The 13887-nt window shown below is 57.4% G+C and overlaps 1 protein-coding gene across 1 annotated transcript in view; it reads right to left on the bottom strand.

Annotated features, from left to right (window-relative positions):
• The window catches only part of LOC102448003 (IgGFc-binding protein-like), a 39007-nt gene that overhangs the window by 11538 nt on the left and 13582 nt on the right, over positions 1-13887 (bottom strand). Inside the window, exons 7-16 of the mRNA XM_075907485.1 lie at positions 13140-13729; positions 11679-12252; positions 10576-10775; positions 8839-8980; positions 8137-8468; positions 6558-7128; positions 5348-5943; positions 3629-4193; positions 2703-3298; positions 1179-1749 (exon numbers count right to left, since the gene is read on the bottom strand). Of these exons, the coding sequence (XP_075763600.1) occupies positions 1179-1749; positions 2703-3298; positions 3629-4193; positions 5348-5943; positions 6558-7128; positions 8137-8468; positions 8839-8980; positions 10576-10775; positions 11679-12252; positions 13140-13729 (4737 nt within the window). The remainder of the gene's footprint in view (positions 1-1178; positions 1750-2702; positions 3299-3628; positions 4194-5347; positions 5944-6557; positions 7129-8136; positions 8469-8838; positions 8981-10575; positions 10776-11678; positions 12253-13139; positions 13730-13887) is intronic.

Genomic DNA, 13887 nt, shown 5'->3' with positions numbered 1-13887 from the left:
TCCTTTGGTAGAACTTTCTTAGATGAAGAATAAGATTTTCAGTGACCCTTGACCTGGTGTCTGGGTGGAGCCTAAGGCTGGGCTGTTACAAGAGAACTCCATTTTTGGCTTCTGGGTAACCAGTAAGGTCTTACAGAAGCTGTTTTCTGCTGACTTGGTAAATCTAAGTTACATTTGAGGACTGGCTGCCCCATTTTTTGCAGTTCATCATAAGAAAATAGGAATTTGCTCAACCTGGGTCAGAGGAAAGGCCCATCTAGCCCAGGATCCTGTCTTCCAACAGTGTCCAATGCCAGGTGTCCCAGAGGGAATGAACAGAACAGCAAATCATCAAGTGATCCATCCTCTTGTGACCCATTCCCAGCTTCTCACAGGGACTAGGGACACTATCCCTGGCCCTCCTGGCTAATAACCATTGATGGATCTATCCTCAATTAATTTATCTAGTTCATTTTTGAATGGTGTTATAGTCTTGGCCTTCACAACATCCTCTGGCAAGGAGTTCCACAAGTTGTCTATGCTTTGTGTGAAGAAATACTGCCTTTTGTTTCTTTTAAACCTCCAAATTTCATTTGGAGACCCCTAATTCTTGTATTATAGTAACAAGTAAATAACTTTTCCTAATTGAGCGGCCTAAGTTGGCTCTCCTGGGAGCCCAGTCACAACGGCATATTGGTAAGTTGCTGGTATTAAGTCTACAGGCCTTGAACCAGAGTTCCTTTGGCTAAGCTACTGCTACAGGGGCCTGTGCACTTTTCCACTGCTGCCATATCCACAGCTTATTCAGTGTCAGCCCCTATAGCTATCGCAAGTGGGTCACTAGCAGTGTGGGCGTTCCCACCAGGGCTCCGAGCCCAACCCCTTCACAGCCTGCGCTCTGGGGCTTGGCTCAGTTGGTTGTGTTGTCACGTAGATGTACCTGTAGACACCAGTGGTCTGGATCCAGTCCCAGCCCCACCAGTGTCTCCTTGGCCTGACCAAGCCAGGCTATTTTTCCAGGTTGGTTCCTAGGCTGTTTGGTCCTTTAGAGACTTTCCTGCCAATAGGGCTGCTACTAATGAACAGGTTGGGGGGAAGGGTGGAGGGCTGGGAAAGGAGACCAGGGTCCCAGGGCATGAGGGTGACAGGGTGGGGAGAAGTTACCTCAGCCAGGGCTGTAGGTTGCTTTGTAAACTTACGGCAGAAAGAGGCCGTTCTCCAGGCTCTGACTGTGCCTCCAGCTGCCTGGCATGCGGCCACGTAGGCCTGCAGGCTCTGGCAGAGGATTTCCCTGGCTCCGTTGGCCGCACACATGTCATAGAGGCAATGGCTGAAATACTCGGCAGGGCTGACGAGCGAGTGACAGTCTTTAAAGGGACCGGCTGGAGCTTTGATCAGCCCACAGGAGCTCTCAGCCTGGTACGGCACCATCTTTGCTGCATCGCAGGCGGGGCACCTGTCCCCACAACCATGGGAGCATGTGACACCCTCAACGGGCACCTTCCAGGCAGCCCCAAACTCATCCGCGTTCTGGGTGCTCTTCCCACTGGGCAGCAGGAAGTCGTCGTTCTTGTCGCCATTGAAGTTGCCACACAAGCCGCACACGTGTCCCTGGTAGGAGCTGGGGACGGAGACTAGGACATAGGAGGAGGCGTCGTAAAGGACTTTGAGGCCCACTTCGGTCTGGATGATGACATTCTTCCCCTCCTGGTTCACCTGGATTCTCCCGCTGTCAAGGGCCAGCGGCAGAGTGTAGAGCTCCCCGTTCACCTGTGCCAAGGAAAAGGGTGTTTGCCCATCACTGCGCTCGAGTCCCGCAGCCTCCCTGGAGCTGTGTCATGGAGCTTCCATAGGCTGATCTACCCGAGCCCCAGAGCCAATACTGGCTCTTGTTCTGAGGCAACGTCAAAAGTTAAATTCTGTCTCTCTTCTAGCTAGTCTTCCGGGATGCAGATGCAGCCCCGGCAAATCTCAAAGGCCTCTCCCTGCCTTCTGTTTCTTTATCCATTTCATCTCACCTTACTGCAGGCTCTCGATCTGCATGAGCCTGGGAGAGGTGGTTTTTCGGGAGAGGAGGCCCTGATGTTCATGAAAACGGAGCCCATCCTCCCACGACTGTTTGCCCCACTCTTGGGCCATATGAACTCGGCTCACGAGACCACCAGCATCTCTGAGATGGCCCAAAAGTGGGCATTTTTCTGCCCCTGCCCCTGCCCCTACCCCATGGAAAACTACAACTTCTCTCGGCAAAACACCACAGTGTTTGTGAACCGGCGCCTGGGGAAATGAGGCAGTGAAACGGGAAGGGACCTGCCCACACTCCAGCAGCGGACTTGCTGAGAAGTGTCCAGGTGCTCTTGCTCTACTCTAGCTCCGGATCTGGCCTGTGTTAATTTGCCATTTGAGCAGCCCACGGCCTTTTGCATGTTTATTGTGACACGGCCCAAGATAGCCCAGAGGCTTTTCCATGTGGGCGGTAGAAGGGTTGGGGCTAAAACGCAGGTCACGAGTACAGGGACGTGCTGAAGATCACACAGCGAGCACCTGATGGAGCAGGGTCTAGCACCAAATCTCCCAAGTCCCCCTTCCCCGTCCCCAGGGCCATCCCTCCCCTCTGCTCCGAGCCAGGTAACACTGGACGTCGGGCACCTGGGTCAGAGTGCAGAACAACCGGCAAACATGGAGCTGTCCAGCGACAAGGCCCAAAGCAAACAGGAACTCACCACGACTGTCCACTTCCTCCCCCTCTCTAGGGAGACAGAGTAGCCATGGATGGAGACCAGCACTGTCCTCAGCTGAGCCACGCGGCCCTCGCCAGAGCTCTCCTTCTCCACCACCACGGAGAAGTTTGCCAGCGGGAGGCTGCTGCTGCAGACCTTGGTTAGGGTGTAAGAGCAGGAGCCCTGGAAGTCGAGGGACCGTCCGTCCAAGGTCAGGTAGTGGGAATCGCCGGCCATGACACATTTGCCGCAGCCCTTGGCGTGGCAGCCCAGGACTCCGTTCTCCACCCTGCACTGCTCGCTAGATCTGCACGAGGCCTCCCGGCACTCGACGGCCCCGTTGTCTTGGCACCGGCACCGCTCCCGGCAGGAGGGGCTGGGGTAGAACTCCTCTCCCCTCCGGTAGTACCTGCCGTGGTGCACGCAGCCGCACTGCGCGACAGGGACACACCGGTCGCCGCTCAGGAGGAACCCGGCGTCGCAGAAACACCCTTCGGCACAGGGGGCGTCACAGCCATCCGGCGCTGAGAGGCCGTGGCAGGTGGCAGGGCAGCTGCTCCCACAGAGCTCGTAGTGAGAGTTGCGGGGGCAGGTGGGGCCTACAGGAGAGCAGAGGAAAGGGGCACAGGGGGTGAGATAAAAGGCCCATTGAGGTACAGTGAACAAAGCTGGGGTGGGTGTGAAACTGGACGCCAGGATTCCTGGCTTCTCGCCCCAGCTCTGGGAGGAGACTAGTGTCTAGTGGTTAGAGCAGGGGTGGCAGGGAGCCAGGCCTCCTGGGCTGTGGCCCTGCACTGGCTGTGTGAACTACAGCCAGTCTCCCCTAGACAGCAATAAGTCACAGACGCATGCGGCCGGTGAGTAAGACATTTTGACCTTGCCCCCGCCCCTGCCTGCCCCCAAAGCAGAGTCCCGCCCACAACACTCACTGCAGAAGGAGGCCGATCTCCACGGCCCCAGCGGGACTCCCCGGGCCTGGCAGGCCGCCACGTAGGCACCGATCGCGCTGCACAGAGCTGAGTGATGCCCCTTGTACTGGCAGGTGTCAGACAGACAGTTGAGGAGGAAGGGGGCGGGGTCGACGGCCCCGTGGCACTGACTGAACGGCCCGTCCCCTCTGGCGAGGACCCCGCAGTACTGCTCTCCCCTGTAGGTTTGTCTCTGAGCCTCGCTGCAGACTGAGCAGTCCCCGGTGCAGCTAGCCGAGCAGCCTGGGGCCTCCCCCACCTGCCAGCTCTCTGCGAAACGGACGGTGTCGGTGGCCCGGCTCCCGTCCCTCATCGTCAGATCTTGGCCAGGGCTCGGGTTGCCGTTGCCGCACAGGCCGCAGAGGGCGTTGGCATAGGTGCTGGGCACGGTGACCCGGACCAGGCTGTTCCAGTCAAAGGTCACCCTCAGGTCGAAGGCGGTCTTGATGAGGACGTGGGCTCCGCTGACATAGGCCTGAAGCTTCTCCTCATGGTAGAAAGGCAGATCCACAAAGACTCCGTCCACCTGGAGCAGACATGGCAGGGACAGGGGTTAACTGTGAATGAATGTTACAAGCAGGGGACAGGGACCCAGGGCTCCATCCACAGCTCTGAGAGGTAGTGGGAGCCAGGACTCCTGGGTTCTCTCCACGGCTCTGGGTGGGAGTAGTGTCTAGTGGCTAAAGCTGAAAGCTAGGACTCCTGGGCTCTTTTCCCAGCTCTTCCACTGACTGTCTATGTAATTTTGGGCAAGATTTTGTCCTGCGGTGTGCCTCGGATCATACACACAGTGTCGCACTAACGCTTTCCAACATACCAGCTACTTGCTTAACTAAAGGCTGGCTCCTTGGTTTATATGGACACCAGAGCTCATATCCTCTGTGAATCCCAACAGCTGGGATCTGCCCCATTGACTCCAATGGAGCAACTGCCCATTGACCCAGCTGGGATCTGCCCCATTGACTCCAATAGAGCAACAGCCCATTGACCCAGCCGGGATCTGCCCCATTGACTCCAATGGAGCTATGGCCCATTGACCCAGCCGGGATCTGCCCCATTGACTCCAATGGAGCTATGGCCCATTGACCCAGCCGGGATCTGCCCCATTGACTCCAATGGAGCTATGGCCCATTGACCCAGCCGGGATCTGCCCCATTGACTCCAATGGAGCTATAGGCCCATTGAGTCAGCCGGGATCTGCCCCATTGACTCCAATGGAGCTATAGGCCCATTGAGTCAGCCGGGATCTGCCCCATTGACTCCAATGGAGCTATGGCCCATTGACCCAGCCGGGATCTGCCCCATTGACTCCAATGGAGCTATGGCCCATTGACCCAGCCGGGATCTGCCCCATTGACTCCAATGGAGCTATGGCCCATTGACCCAGCCGGGATCTGCCCCATTGACTCCAATGGAGCTATGGCCCATTGACCCAGCCGGGATCTGCCCCATTGACTCCAATGGAGCTATAGGCCCATTGAGTCAGCCAGGATCTGTCCCATTGACTCCAATGGAGCTACGGCCCATTGACCCCAGCTGAGATCTGGCCCACTGACTCCAATAGAGCAACAGCCCATTAACTCAGCCGGGATCTGCCCAATTGACTCCAATGGAGCTACGGCTCATTGACCCCAGCTGGAATCTGGCACCCAGATCCCCCTTCCGCAAGAGCCCATGTACCTGGATCCTCTGGGGATGCTGTTGGCTGATGGTGATGGTTCTGCCGTACAGCTCCAGGGTCACCTCCCTGGTAAAGGACACAGCCCTGCTGCCGCGGTTGTTTTGGATTGTGACATTAAACGGGGTGAGCGTGGGGTCCTTGGAGCAGACCCCCACCAGCTGGTAGATGCAGGTGCCCTGGAAGTCATATCTCAGCCCAGCGAAGGTGGTGTAGTGACGGTCCCCGGAGGCCGTGCAGGTGGAGTAGCTGATTGGCTGGCAGCCCCGGACCCCATTGACCACGGCGCATCTCTCACTGGCCTTGCAGCTGGTCTCCTGGCAAAGCACCATGCCCAGGCTGGGGTCACACCTGCACCGAGAGCGGCAGTTCTCATCGGCCCAGAACTCCTCGCTGGGTTGGTAGTAGCGGCCGTTGTAGTCGCAGCCACAGCTCCCCACGGGGACGCACTGCCCGGCGCTGAGGACGTAACCGGCGTTACACTGGCAGGTCTCCACGCAGGGCTCCCGGCAAGAGGTGTTGGCAGTTCGGTCGGAGCAGCTGGCCGGGCAGGCGTCCCCACAGGCCTCGTAGTGGCTGTTCTCAGGGCAGGGCAGGGCTGAGATAAGGGAGGGGAAATTAACAACAGCCAAACTGACCCACAGCCTATCCCGACGCGTAGCCCTGGTCCAGACAATCCTATATCCCACCTCCCTTTGAAGATGCTACACACTCAGGTATCACACTCAGGCCAGCTGCAGAGCGGAGCAAAAATCCCTTCCTGACCCTGCAGTCTGTCATGCCCTGAAACATGAGAGTTGATAGGAAAAATGAGAGGCTTACCCCTATGGAAAACATTGATTTGGGGTGCAAATTTCAGCTGACAACAAACAAAAAGCAATCTAAAGAGTTCTGCTCGGAAATGCTGCCCTAGTGCTTCCTTGGGGCACTGGTTTGGTGCCTCCTTCTCACCTATAAACACCTAGCTCCGTGTCTGGACATCACCCATGATGCACCGTGCTCTCTCGTTTTGTGAAGGGGAAGTGGTGCACCATGGGAGCCAACCACCCTGATGCATCATGGGATGTTTAGGGTGAGAATAGAACCCAGGAATGCTGACTCCCGGCCCACCCTGCTCTGACCCACTCCCTTCCCAGAGCCAGGGGTAGAACTGAAGAGCCATGGCTCCCAGTCCCCCTGCTCCAACCTGCTCCCCGCTGGCCCCACACTCACTGCAGCCAGACGGCGTCCTCCAGTCGCGGAGCACGACCCCCTCCTTGCGGCAGCTGGCGGCGTAGGCACCCAGCGCCTGGCACAGCATGCTCCTGGCCCCCCCGTTGAGGCAGACGTCGTAGACGCAGCTGTCGAAGAAGCCGTCCGGGCTGAGCTTGCGGTGGCACTCGTGGAAGGGGCCGTCCGCCTTGGCTATCAGCCCGCAGGCCTCGTCCCGCTGGTAGCGCTGCCGCTGCTCCTCCTCACAAGTGGGGCATTTCCCCTGGCAGACGTGCCAACAGAAGGGGTCGCGGTCCCTCACCTGCCAGCTGGAGGCCCACTCCACCACTGATCTGGGCCGGGCGCCGGCCGGCGTGGCCATGTCATCTGCCGGGTTCTGGTTGTAATTCCCACAAAGGCCACAGGTGGCGCCGTAGTAGCCGCTGGGCAGGGTCACCTGCAGCAGCCAGTTCCAGTCGAAGGAGACGGCCAGGCCGAAGGCTGTCTGCAGCACGGCGCTCAGGCCGCTCTGGAACAGCCGCAGACTGCCCTCGGCCAGGGTCAGCGGCAGGCTGGTGGCAACGCCGTTCAGCTGCGGGGGGAGGGCAAGCATGAGAGCACGCACAGCGGGGGATGGGGATGGCGGAACATGCGCTGCACAAAGGGAGCTTGTGTTGGGAGCACTGGTGTACTGGAACGTGCTCTACACAATGCACTGGGGCCTGGTGTGTTGGGGCTGCCGGTGCCACTGAGAATGCTGCACAGAATATTGTGCTGGGGTTGTATGTTGTGGGATAGTGTGTTGCGAGTCCAGGTGCTGTGGAAGAAGCTATACACAATACAGTAGCAGCGCTGAGCTGTGTGGGGGTATAGGTCAGTGGTGCACAACCCATGGGTCATGACCCCAAGGAGATCGCGGATGTCTTCCCAGGGGGTTGCAGCGCTTAGATCTGGCTGGCCAGGGCTGGGCCCAGCAGTTGGCAGCCCCTGCAATGTGGGGGTCGCAGATCTAAAAAGATTGCACACCACTGGTATACGTGAATCAGAAGCTATTGTGTTGCTGTGAAGCAAGCTGGAGTGGTGTGATTTTATGTGAGGTGAGTCATGCTATGGTTGTGCTGTGCAAAGCTGTGTTACATTGCCATCAGATGTTTTGTGTTGTGGTCGTGCTGTGTGATGCTATGTAGCGTTGGTGGGACACGGTGGGACAGCTGCATGCGCACTGTGCTGTATTGTGTTGGTGTGAAGCATGTTGTGTTGCAGCTGTGCTGTGCTTTGTTGGTATGCTGCAGGTTATGTTGCAGTTGTGCTGTGTTGTGTTGCATGCAGCATGTTATGTTGAATTGTGCTGTGTTGTGTTGGTGTGAAGCATGCTGTGGTGCAGATGTGCTGTGCTGTATTGTGTGGATGTGAAGTGTGCTGTGTTGCAGTTGTGCTGTGCTGTGTTGCATGCAGCATGTTGCATTGCATTTGTGCTGTTCTGTGTTGGTATGAACTATGTTGTGTGGCAGTCTTGCTGTGTTGTGTTCCAGTTGCGCTGTGTTATGTGGTGTGTTGCCCTTGGGCTGGCTGGAAGCCCAACCCAAGCCAGGAGACTCACCCGGACTTTGCCAACCTCTCCCTTGTGGATAGAGATGTTGTACCCATAGACGTAGATGTTGGTCAGACGCACATAGGACACAGCCTGGTTGCCCCCCCGGTTGTCGTTCTTCTCGTTGATGGTGAAGGGCACCAGGGAGGGGTCGCTCCCGCAGTACGTGGCCAGAGTGTAGGTGCAGGTGCCCTGGAAGTCGAAGTTCAGCCCGTCGAAGGTGTGATAGTGCGGGTCCCCCCAGCCCCAGCAGGTCTGCTTGTAGTTGGGGACGCACGTGGCCTGGCCGTTCTCGATCTTACACGTCTCCTTGGCCCGGCATTGCAGGGATTTGCAGGGGTCTGAAAGGAGACAGCAAGCAGGAGGGGTGAGCTCTGGTGGGGGGCTGGGGGTTGGACTCCACCTCCTGGGGTATCTTCCAGGCCTAGGAGTCTATGGGAGTGTTCAGCAGAACTCTGGTCCCGGCAGGGGGCAGAGCTGGCCTGAAATAACTGCAAGGCAGTAGCAGAGCTGGGGAAAGAACCCAGGAGTCCTAACCCCTCCCATCCCACATGACCCCACTCCTCCCAGCCCAGAGCTGGGGTCGAATCCAAGAGTCCAGCTCCCAGCCCCCGACCTCCAGCCCCGCCCCCGCTCTTGGCACCAACAACCGCTGATGTGCTCTGGCTCCAAGAACTCCTCACAGCACCGGCATCAGCCACGGCCCTTTACCTCTGTTAATGCAGCCCATGACCCCGTCTTTGACCTGGCAGGTTTCATCCCGGGCACAGCCATGGGACTCACAGCTCAGGCCTCGGGCCGGGCTGCAGCTGCAACTTTGCTGGCAGGCGTTTGCCAGGACTGTCTCGTGGGGCTGTTTGGAAAAAGGGCATAACCCCAGTCAGCGAGCAGACACAGCCAACCTTTCATTGGCCCGAGGAGAACAACTGGTGGGGGGAAACTGAGGCCCGAGCCCACAAGTCCCAGCGTCTACACCCCACTTCTGCAGTGGGGCACAGAATCAGGAGTCCAGGCTGTCAGCCCCTTGCTCTAGCCACTAGACTCAGCTACCAAGATGACTGATTAAATCTTGCCACCGGATGATGGTTACGGTAGCTAGCAACTTGGAAACAGGATGGGTCTAACGAGGAGGGATAATGCTGGATGCACGTGTAATCCGGAGGCACTGAGACCACTAGGAAGCATGATCTCTGCTCTACAGCCCAAGCCCAGAGCCATCTGGCTTGTAGCCTGTGGAGAGGCACATGAGATTAGTCCCTAAAGTCCTAGATTCAATACCAGCTGCCACTGGACCAGGGTTCATTGGCTTACACATACCTGCTTTCTAAGCAGAGGGCATTCAGTAAGGTGGCACACAGCAGCTGCTGTCCTCCTGTATCAAAAAGGCTGCAATTTCTCAGCATTTGCCTGAAGGCCACGCTCTTTGTGTACCTTGACTTGTGAGATTGACAATTTGTGTCTTAATGGTTACAAATTTGTAACTTTTGGAATCCCAGCCGCTACGGTTGTGTAGTCTGACAACCCCATCATTTTGTGCAGCTGTGAGAATTTAAATCTATAAAAAATATTTTCAAATGCCTAAAACCCACAATGTTGCACAAAGATGAGATAATTTCAATAAGCAGCATTTGTTAAATGGGTAAAACCCACAGCTTTGCCCATCTGGGAACTTTTAAATAAGCCAACTTAAAATAAATGCTTAAACTCTACCGCACTGCACAAAGTGAAAACGTAAATAAATAAGTTTAATATAGCTTAAAGGTAACTGTGCTGTCCTTCATCAGAACTGTAAAGCCATAAAACTGAACTCACTGAGCTGAACTCTACAGAGACGATGACGTGACCCACACCCAAAAAGGACTCAGAGAAAACCTCCCGCCCAGTTTACCCAGGAATTGAAGGATCTTCCTCAAACAACGGCAAAAGAAACTCTGCAAGCTCATCCCCTCCCCGCTGTCCTGGAGCAGACACAGCTACAATCCTGCCTTAGCCTGGATCCGCTGCTACTACCGGCTAGCGAGAAGCCTATTGAGGTTCTTGTTTGGGCTGGTTATTTGTCGGTTTCGGTCATAACCCATCAACGTGCAGTCAAGAAGCTGGCTACAGGATGTAGAAGCTAAGTATTCCAGCTCACAGGCACAGGGCTCCGCCAGGACACCTGGGTCCTTTCCAGAGTTGCTGCTTTCCAGAGTACAGCCCCTCCCTCCCCCACCTGCAAATCTGACCCAGAGTCTGTGCCCAGGACAGAGGAACACATGGCTCTGACTCAGATGTCTTTGCCTGTCTGTGGAGATCGGGGACTCAGCACAGCCAGCAGGCAGAATGCCAGACCCAGGGGATCCCACAGATGCACCTCCAGGCTGTGAATCTGCCCTGCTCCGGCTGACCTTAGGTTCCCAGTTAGGGGGCAATAGGCTCAGATCCTCATCCTCCAGCAGGGGGCAGTACCTTGTAGTATCTCCCCTTCTCGAAGCAGCCACAGCTGTCCACAGCCACGCAGCCCTGGCCGTCGAAGAGGAAGCCAGCGTCGCACTGGCAGCCTTCGGCGCAGGTCTCCGAGCACGGGGCAGCGCCGGCGACCCCAGCGCAGGTGGCCGAGCAGAGGTCGGCACACACCTCGTAGTGGCTGTTGGCCGGGCAGTTCAGAGCTGAAGTAAAGAGAGAAATTACTGATTCACAGAGCAGCCAACTCTGCCTTCCTGCCTGCCCAAGCCCACTCTCAGTCTCTCAGGCTCCATCCCCCAGTGGTCGGTTCTCGCTCTGCTCCCCGAAATCTCCCCAGGGCACTGCTGACAGACCCCGACCGAGTCCCCCCGAGCTTACTCTGGGTTACACACCACATAAAGCTCCAGGCAGGTTTTCCAGCCCTTGGATTGTTTCCGTAGCTCTTCTTTGAGCCCCAGCCCATTTCCAACATCGTATTTGATGTGCGGCCCCCCAGAGCTGGGCACAGTCTCCAGTCGTGGCCCTCTCAAGGAGACCTCACCTCCTGACTGCTCCTCACAGTCCCGTTTCTCCAGCCCAGGGTCACCACACCATATAGACCGCAGCACAGTCTGTGGAGCTCATGAGCAGCTGGCTCCGTCAGGACACCTGGGTCCTTCCCAGGGTCACTGCTTTACAGAGTACAGCCCCTCCCGCCCCCACCTGCAAATCTGACTGAGCAAGAACTGATTACAGTGGGGGAGGTCTAGGTTAGATATTAGGAAAAACTATTTCCCTACGAAGGTGGTGAAGCACTAGAATGGGTTCCCTAGGGAAGTGGAGGAATCTCCGTCCCTAGAGGTTTTTAAGTCTTGGCTTGACAAAGCCCTGGCTGGGTTGATTTAGTTGGGACTGGTCCTGCATTGGGCAGGAGGCTGAACTTGATGACCTCCTAAGATCTCTTCCAGCTCTATGGTTCTATGAAAGGGAGCAAGGAAGGAACCAGAGTGGGAGAGCAAGCAGAGACTGGATGTGAACACACAGAGAAGTGAAGGGTCTGGAATGAGATGCCCAGAGGGGGGATGAGTGAGCCAGGCCTTGTGCCATACCGGCATCCCGGCACTTACGGCAGAAGGAGGCGCTCCTCCAGGGCTGGATGGAGGCCCCAGCCTCCTGGCAGGCCGTCACGTAGCTGTGGATGCTCTGGCACAGGACCGGGGAGTCCCCGTTGGCCAGGCACACGTCATAGAGGCAGTTGTTGAAATACACGCTGGGGCTGACCGTGCCATGGCAGGCGGCGAAGGGGCCGTCAGGGGCCGTGAGAACCCCGCAGTAGTGGCGCTGTTTGAAGACGTCCTTCTTCCTCTCCTCACAAACCGGGCAGCTGTTCCCGGTGCATCCGTCCTCGCAGGCTGCCCCCGGGACCGGGACTTTCCAGGCCGACCCGAACGCCGCCACATTAGGGGCCAGCCTGCCACCGGGGAGCAGGAACTCGTCGTCCCGGCGCCCGTTGTAGTTCCCGCACAAGCCACACATCTGCCCCTGGTAGTTCCCTGGGACGGTGACTCTGGCCTGGTAAACCAGGTCGTAGCTCACGGTGAGGCCGAAGTCCGTTTGCACCAGCACATTCCCGCCCTGCTGATATGCTTGGAGCTGCCCCTCGGCCACGACCACAGGCAGGTTGTGGGAGACCCCGTCCACCTGGGAGAGACAGAGCGTTCCCTTGAGCAGGGGTAGGGGTGCTGCAGGGCTGGGTTAGGGACACAAGGGAGGGTCTCAGTGATGGCTGGGCAAATCTGTAGTGACTCCACTGAACTCAGTTACGTTAGGGCAGAGTCTGATCTCCTAGGGTATGTCTACACTACCCCGCTAGTTCGAACTAGGGTGGTAATGTAGGCATACCGCACTTGCAAATGAAGCCCGGGATTTGAATTTCCCGGGCTTCATTTGCATAAGCCGGCCGGCGCCATTTTTAAATGCTGGCTTGTTCGAACCACGTGCCGCGTGTAGCCGCGCGGCACGGGCTAGATAGTTCGAACTAGCAAGTCATTCCAAACTATCTGTACACCTCATTCCACGAGGCGTACAGATAGTTCGGAATGGCTTGCTAGTTCAAACTATCTAGCCCGTGCCGCGTGTAGTCGCGCGGCACGGGGTTCGAACAAGCCGGCATTTAAAAATGGCGCCAGCCGGCTTATGCAAATGAAGCCCGGGAAATTCAAATCCCGGGCTTCATTTGCAAGTGCGGTATGCCTACATTACCCCGCTAGTTCGAACTAGCGGGGTAGTGTAGACATACCCCTAGAGTCCAAGGTAAATCCTGAGTCACTTTGCTCAGTGTAAGGGGCTCAGGGCAGGATTCTGATCTCAGCTTTCTGGGGTTAATGTTAAATCATCCACTGGCTGCACTGGGGTGGGCGCTGGATTCTGGTCTCACTTTACCAGGGAAACCCAAAGGCCTGTGGTGTCAGTATGGTCACCATCAGACCCTGAGTCCTACTGAGAATTAATTGGAATGACTGACCTGTGGGACAAGTGGCCCTTGCATTGCCATGGCAGGGTTCGGCCCCATCGTTGGCAGAACTTACCATGACGAGCCCCTTCCGGTTCTGCAGCAGGGTGAGCGTGAGCCCGTAGACCTCCACGGACACCAGCTTGGTGACGGACACCCTGCCGTTGCCCCAGGGCACGTTCTCCACCTTCACGGCGAAGGAGGTCAGGTTCCCGGTGTCCGCGCAGGTCTTGGCCAGGATGTAGGTGCAGGTGCCTTGGAAGTCGAAGGCGACCCCGTCGAAGGAGACGTAGTGGGGGTCTCCGGCAGCAGTACACGTTGCGGATCCGACAGGGCGGCATTTCCGGACGCCGTTCGCCAGCTTGCACTCCTCATTAGGGCGGCAGGACAGCCCCGTGCACACAACGTCTCCGCCGGCCCGGCACACACACTGCTCCTGGCACGTCGGGTGGAAGGTCTCCCCAGCCTTATAATAACGTCCCTGGTGCAGGCACCCACACTGGGACATAGGGACGCACTCGTCGCCACTCAGCACAAAGCCCTCGTCGCACACGCAGCCCTCCCAGCACTGAGCCGAGCACTGAACCGGGGCCAAGAGGCTGCTGCAGGTCGACTGGCAGCCCCGGGCGCAGACCTCGTAGTGGCTGTTTGGTGCGCAGGAGACACCTGGCAGTGGAACAACCGGCGTTAGCATCCCACACAGAGGAAAGGAGACAGGGCTGGGAAACGCCACCGGGCACTGGCTGGAGGAGAGGAGCTGGGGGGGGGGGCAGTGTGGGACGCGTCCTGCTGTGCCCAGCCAATGTGCCCTTGCCGGCCCCTTG

This window comes from Pelodiscus sinensis, chromosome 24 (genome assembly GCF_049634645.1).
Source record: "Pelodiscus sinensis isolate JC-2024 chromosome 24, ASM4963464v1, whole genome shotgun sequence".
Lineage (NCBI taxonomy): Eukaryota > Metazoa > Chordata > Testudines > Trionychidae > Pelodiscus > Pelodiscus sinensis.
The sequence above is the reverse complement of the archived record's forward strand: the minus strand, read 5'-3'. Positions and strand labels throughout refer to the sequence as shown.